The sequence below is a fragment of the Mchenga conophoros genome, linkage group LG12 (genome assembly GCF_057382185.1).
Source record: "Mchenga conophoros isolate Kocher_MC1m ecotype Shallow Benthic linkage group LG12, M_conophoros_male_GT1.1, whole genome shotgun sequence".
In the NCBI taxonomy this organism is placed as follows: Eukaryota; Metazoa; Chordata; class Actinopteri; order Cichliformes; family Cichlidae; genus Mchenga; species Mchenga conophoros.
In genome coordinates this window covers 20,982,642-20,989,401 of record NC_140537.1, presented here as the reverse complement: position 1 = coordinate 20,989,401, position 6,760 = coordinate 20,982,642, and the positions used below count along the sequence as shown (strand labels likewise).

The 6,760-nt window shown below is 40.1% G+C and overlaps 1 protein-coding gene across 1 annotated transcript; it reads left to right on the top strand.

The window, feature by feature from the left end:
• The first annotated feature begins 929 nt into the window (after nucleotides 1–929).
• On the top strand, nucleotides 930–6,552 carry LOC146562567 (eosinophil peroxidase-like). The gene is made up of 15 exons (XM_085294436.1): nucleotides 930–953; nucleotides 1,185–1,253; nucleotides 1,516–1,600; nucleotides 1,733–1,905; nucleotides 2,004–2,136; nucleotides 2,281–2,410; nucleotides 2,522–2,728; nucleotides 2,818–3,181; nucleotides 3,276–3,436; nucleotides 3,521–3,779; nucleotides 3,857–4,027; nucleotides 4,541–4,778; nucleotides 4,882–5,081; nucleotides 5,243–5,278; nucleotides 5,409–6,552. The coding sequence occupies exons 2-15, from the start codon at nucleotides 1,187–1,189 to the stop codon at nucleotides 5,825–5,827; spliced, it is 2,643 nt and encodes an 880-aa protein (XP_085150562.1). The 5' UTR covers nucleotides 930–953; nucleotides 1,185–1,186; the 3' UTR covers nucleotides 5,828–6,552.
• Nucleotides 6,553–6,760: the final 208 nt, after the last annotated feature.

Here is a 6,760-nt window from a genome sequence, read left to right as displayed (position 1 = left end):
CGTGCACGTGTTGGACAATTACAGAATGAACATAAAAACACACAAAGGCAAATTTTGCAACATGACACAATTTTCTTTTTGTTGGACATTGACTAGTAGGATAAACAATACGAATGTAAATGGAAATAAGAATATCCAATATCCTTTTAAATTCGCAAAGTAACTTAACGTATATACGGTCACTGCTTGTGTTGACTGGGAAATGTTTTAGTTTATTGCAATTCTTAGTATGCAGGAAGTTGTTTTCTTAGTTCATTGTTTGTGCGCATTGTCATTAAATCTGGAGAATGTTTGTCTGGCATCGCTTATTGCTTATCTGACACCATCGTTTGACGAGCATTGTGCAAAAAATTATCGTTGACTGAAATAAAATAAAAAGCAGACAAAATGGTTTCAAGTTTATACTTTACCTAAAGCAACATTTGGATGCTACGTGTTACACAACAGAAATCGTGCATTTTGTGCAGCGGTATGCAAATGTGATCAGCTTTTTTGGTTTGGTAAAAACAACCTGACCCAAGTGTAAGGACCGATGTGAGAGAATAAATGGTGTACACTACAATCTGTGTATCCATGATAATACAACACTTATGGTGAAATGTTGTGTTCTCTCAAAAATTATTTAATGGAGACACAAACAAATGTATGAATTAAAAAAGTAAAGACACTTATTTGTGAGATTTTTCTCCCTCTTTTTAATCAAAACGCTTTCAATTATTGGTAGTATTTTGAAAATGTTGTTCTTATTCTTTAATACCATGACTAAACAAAGGAGGAAGACCCGCCTGTAAAGGTGACGGGCAGGAAGTAAGAACGAGAAAATTCCGAGCAAAATTCCTGCCTGCAGATGTTGCATGGGATGACGTACTTGTCCACTGGCCCTATAAAACACCTGAGCAGCGCAGACTTCTGACAGCTGCTGGTGGATGCCACAGGACATCAGAATACAGAAGGTATATGTCTTGTACACACACACACACACACACACACACACACACACACACACACACACACACACACACACACACACGTAACAATAGCAAAAAGGTTACATGCCTGAAGAAGAACCAGTTTTATATATATATATATATATATATATATATATATATATATATATATATATATATATATATATATATATATATATATATATAATTTACATTTTATTTTACTTTTTTCCTCAGAGATGAATCGGTTTCTCTGCCTTCTGGCTGTGGGCCTGTACCTGTGCTTGCAATGCCAGGTCAATGAAGGTGAGTACTAACTCTGTTTTCTGACAGCAGCATATAACGTTTGATGCATTCCTCACTCAAGTGAAATGATCACATGGTTCTACCATTTGCTTTAGATATTTTCGAATTAATTTATGAGATGACAAAGAAATGTAAAAGTTTCATGCTTCTTCTCTTCTGCATTTATATCTGTGTGTAACAAACATTTTCATGCAATAAGCAAAGTATCTTGCAGTCAGTGAAGCAAGGAGTGAATAAAAGCAAACATTTTCTCTTTTATCAGCACATTTGAGTCAGAGCTTCATTGAAAACACTGTGATGGCAGCAAAGGCAAAGGTGGATGCAGCCTATCGTTATTCAAGGCAACAGTGAGTCTCCAGACCTCTTAAACTACAGCTAAATCTTCAGACCCTGAACCAATGGGCACAGCAAAAATCAAAGTATTTTTCAAGGTATCCTACTTGAAACTTTAACAAATATGAATTCCTCACACATCACAGGAGCTTGGATCGCGTGAGAAGAAACGCACATTACGCTGATGTTGTGCGGCTAATGAAGCAGCCCAGAGGAGCATCCCGCATTGCTGTGCGCTCTGCTGATTACCTGGCTAATTCCTTGCAAATGATCACCGAAAGTCTTGAAAAGCGTCACAAGCGCTCCATCAATGCCACAGGTGTGTATTTAAAAATGTTCATTTAAATTTCAATTGGTAAATTTTCCATTTTACTTAAATGTTGAAGTTAATTAATTTTCATCGTCTGTCTTATTCAGATTTGATCTCTAAGGAAAATCTACAGGCCCTCATTGAACTGACAGGCTGCTCTCCACGTCGCCGCATCCCTTCTTGTAGGACAACTCAAAACTTGCACACATATCGCACTGCAAGCGGTGTGTGCAACAACATGTGAGACAATCATTTATCATTTCCAGAATAATTATTTCCCATTTTGTCCTGACAGTGATGCCTATAATTTGGGACTTGGGTGAGGTCTTTTGTTGGATGTTGTTTATCTTTATACAATATAGTGTATCTGCTTCTCTCATGTAGGAAAAACACCCGCTGGGGAGCCTCCAACACACCTTTTCTCCGCTTTCTCCCTGCTGAGTATGAGGATGGCACTTCTACACCTAAAGGCTGGACCCGTGATCAAGAAGTGAACAATCACATTCTTCCCCTGGTAAGACACTTTAGAATTTCATCTTTACTGGGCACACTCCAAAATGCTCTAAAGAAATATGTTCATGAAGCCTCTCTACACAGAATTCATTTTCTACACCCTCATACACAGGTGAGAGAAGTGTCCAACCGCATTTTGCCAACACCTACCGCTGACGTGCAGAGCGATCCACTCTACACTTTCCTGGTGACAATCTTTGCCCAGTTCACTGATCATGACCTGACCTTCACTCCTACTTCTCCTTCCATTGCTTCATTCAGTGACGGCATTGACTGTGGAAAGACTTGCACGCGCAGAGAGCCCTGCTTCCCCATTGATGTCAGTGCCACTGCATTACTCAGGGAAATACATATTTGCATTCAAATGCATGCAGAGTGAATGCTGAGTGTGTCTTGTCTTCCAAATAGATTCCTGAAAATGACCCCCGGTTCGGCAGTAATTCAGAGGATGAGTGCATTCCTTTCACCCGCTCAGCACCAGCTTGTGGCTCTGGAAACACTGGCTTCAACTTCGGTGCAAGCACAGTCCGCGAACAGATGAACACTCTCACGTCCTTCCTCGATGGAGGTGAAGTCTACGGCTCAGACGACGCCAAAGCTCACTCCCTCCGGGACCTCACCTCAGATAAGGGTCTTTTGAGGGTCAATGACATTTTTAATGATACCGGCCGTGAGTTATTACCCTTCAGCTCTATGAGTATCAACATGTGTGCCACTCGAGCTCGCATTACGAATAACTCAAATGCGGAGGAGGTGCCTTGCTTTTTCGCTGGTGAGTACCATCAAATACACTGACTTTCAAATATCTCAAGTGCACACAGCCAACAAGACTTGTTTTTTCCGCTCTAATATCATGTAATTTTAAGGTGACGATCGCGCCACTGAGAACAACGCACTGGCCGCTCTGCACACTGTCATGTTACGTGAACACAACCGACTCGCACGTGCTCTGGCCTGTCTCAATCCACAGTGGGATGGAGAGAGACTCTATCAGGAGGCTCGCAAGATTGTGGGCGCCTATCTCCAGGTTAGTGAGGAGCTAGACTTCCTGAAGTATTTTAATTACACTCATTATTCAATTACACTGCTGAGTTTCTCTTTGGTCTTTTAGGTGATGACATTCAGAGACTTCTTACATCACATTGTTGGTCCAGACGTCATTGCAGAGCTGCTGTCCACCTACCCTGGCTACGATGAAGACGTGAATCCCGGGATCGCCAATGTATTTGGCGTAGCTGCCTTCCGTTTTGCTCACCTGATGATTCAGCCAATCATTTCCCGTCTTGATGAGCAGTACGAGCAGCACCCTGAATACCCCAGCGATCTGCTGCACAGAGACTTCTTCACACCATGGAGAATGATCTTTCAAGGTAGAGACGAAATCTTTAACTTTTTAGTTCTATCGTCGAGGATTTTCAAAACTGAAATGATTTTGTGTGTTTCTCAGGTGGTGTGGACCCTGTCATGAGAGGGCTAGTGGGTCGCCCAGCCAAACTGAACACTCAGCAGCACATGATGTCTGAGGAACTGACGGACAGGCTGTTTAAGTTCTCCTCTAGGGTGGCACTGGATCTGGGTTCACTGAACATGCAGAGAGGAAGAGACCACGGAGTCCCTGGTATTTGTTTAATCTTTATAAATATAAGTATATTCAATCTGACAAGAGAGAACTGCAGTCCTTAAATATAAACCATAAACCTACTTTTTTGATTCATTTGATTGAGTATGTTTGATAGAAATTACTTGCTACAATAATCTTTATTTTCTTTCTTTATGTTATTTTAAGGTATTTTTTTTACTTAGTTATTTAGCTAATTATATATTATTCATATTATTTGTACTTCTATTGTTAATGAAACTTTGCAATTTCATTTTTTTCTTTAAAAAATTCCTATCATTGCATGTCAGTAATCAGTGAAGGACTTTAAGCTACTCTACCTTGCATGGAAAGTACTATACAAACAGTCAAAGGAGCTTGCAAAGAAAAGCGTCTGGACTTCTTTAAGTTACAAACACATTTTGATAGATTTTTTTGACTGATTAATATAATTAAGTTTGCTTAATCATTCGAGGCCTCTGATGAACATGCATAGAAGATGAACTGTCCTAAACTGTGCTTAATCCTTTTCAGGCTACAACAAGTGGCGCAAGTTCTGTGGACTGTCGCAGCCACAAACTCTTGAGGACCTGGCTGCAGTGCTGAACAATACAGATCTGGCACAGAGGCTGCTGAATCTCTATGGCACCCCTGACAACATTGATGTGTGGCTTGGAGGAGTGTCAGAGCCATTTGTCCATGGAGGACGAGTGGGACCTCTGTTTGCCTGCTTGATCGCAACTCAGTTCCAAAAGATCCGTCAGGGAGACCGGTAAGCAGAAGGAAAACAAAGCGAACACTGTTGAGGCTCAGGGGGCTGTGTTAGCCTTACTGTTGGATTTGGTCTTTAAACTTTAAACGTTGTCCCATTTCAGACTTTGGTGGGAGAATGATGGAGTCTTCACTGAGGCTCAGAAACGGTCACTGAGGCAAACATCAATGGCTCGTATAATCTGCGACAATACCGGTATCACTGAAGTCCCTGAAAACCCCTTCCTGTTCCGGCCTCGAGGGAATGGCTACACCCAGTGCGAGAACATCCCTAAGTTCGACCTCAATCCATGGAAGGAGGGTGGTGAGTCCTTGATGTGAAATTAGACTCCAGACAGTCAGTGACATTGGATTATTTAGGAAATAATTATTTTTGCTTATCTTGCATGTCACTAATCAGTGAAGCACTTTAAGCTACTCTTAAAGGATTTTGGACATACTGATTTTTACCTTTTTTTTTTTAAGATTCAGATGAATCTTCAAGTTCAGAAGAAGATCCAGGTAAACCTCTCACTTATTGTTCTATATTATAATGTCCATGCATGTTCAAATTTATATTAAAGTATTACATGTAGCTTATATTCAAGTTTACAGGTTATTTCGTTATAATAGCACTTATGTTATTTTTCAGAAACAGAACCACCTTTTACCCCTAGACCCCCTGAAAACCAACGGAACATTGCTTTCTCAATGCGACTTGGCAGCAACTCCCCCAACGCTGGCAATCCAATCATTTTCCGTGAAGTGATCTACAATGGACAGAACGGCTACAACACTCAGAATGGGATCTTTACATGTGAGACCCCGGGTGTTTATGAGTTTGAGTTCAGCCTTACGATTTTCCAGAGGTCTGCCAATGTGGATCTGGTGCGCAACGGGAACCGGATTCTTCACTCATTCACCACAAAGCATACCGGTTACCTGATGGCCAGTGGAAGCATTTATGTTCAGCTTGGGCGTGGTGACAGGGTCTGGCTGGTTGCTCGTAACAGTGCCAATGGCATCACTAGTAACAGCTACTTCAACGGGCATCTGCTATTTGAAGTGTAGGATGTTTACTAATAGACAGCATCCTCACAACAATGCCCAGTTTTTTTTGCATGTCTTTTGTTTAACTTGCACCTTTTAAAAGGCTGCCTTTAGGTTATGATAATTCTAACTAACTATTATAATCATTTTGTAGGTTACTAAGATTAAAGTGACCCCAATCTAAATCCCTTAACCTCCTTGACCTGGCGTCCACATATGGGGACATCACATTTCGGGTTGTCTAGACCACAACACTAAATTTTGCTCTTTCAAATGAGCCATATTGCTCAAACAGGCACCATTGTTGTTTCTCATTTTGATTTTGTACTGAGGAAAAATGCTGCTGTGTTCAGACACCAAATAAAGAGTTCAATTATGACACTACAAATCTCAAATAGCAAAGAGAAATTTAAAATGAAAGAGTTGGGGTATTAGGAGGTTAAAGATAAAACAACTGAAACATGCTGTGGTTAATATGTTGCACTCTTTAAATGTTTTAAAGATTTTCATTTAATGAAGAAATATGTACAATCCATTGATACCTGTGCTTGCAAAAAGGGATGAAGAAGTTTGTTGTGAAGATTCATTTTAATCGTGAATGATTTGTTCAATCTTGTCTTTTAAATTCCTGAAGATTTATTGTTTTTCATCCTTTTCCTAAACCACATAAGAGATATTTCAAAGATCATGCATTTATTCATAAACATTTATGACTTTCAGTTCCTAATAAATGAAAATTAAAATGAGCAACTAGATGTTTTCTTTTGATCCGTCCAACTCTGAAAGTCAGAGCTGAATGCTCCATGCAGACCAGGAGATGGCGTTGTCGTAGAGGCTTTTAAATTACAGGAAACTAGGCAGACGCGCAACCACGTGGATCAAATTCACTGACTTTACTAGAATGTTGTGATTATGCTGATTCTTGAGTTATTTTAACTCAATCTGTATGAAAAT

Excerpts from the sequence above, each read along its gene's own strand:
- LOC146562567 (XM_085294436.1), top strand. The coding sequence starts at position 1,187 with ATGAATCGGTTTCTCTGCCTTCTGGCTGTGGGCCTGTACCTGTGCTTG. Across the intron at positions 2,411-2,521 it reads ACAATCACATTCTTCCCCTG|GTGAGAGAAGTGTCCAACCG; the intron begins GTAAGACACTTT and ends CCTCATACACAG. Across the intron at positions 4,028-4,540 it reads AAGAGACCACGGAGTCCCTG|GCTACAACAAGTGGCGCAAG; the intron begins GTATTTGTTTAA and ends AATCCTTTTCAG.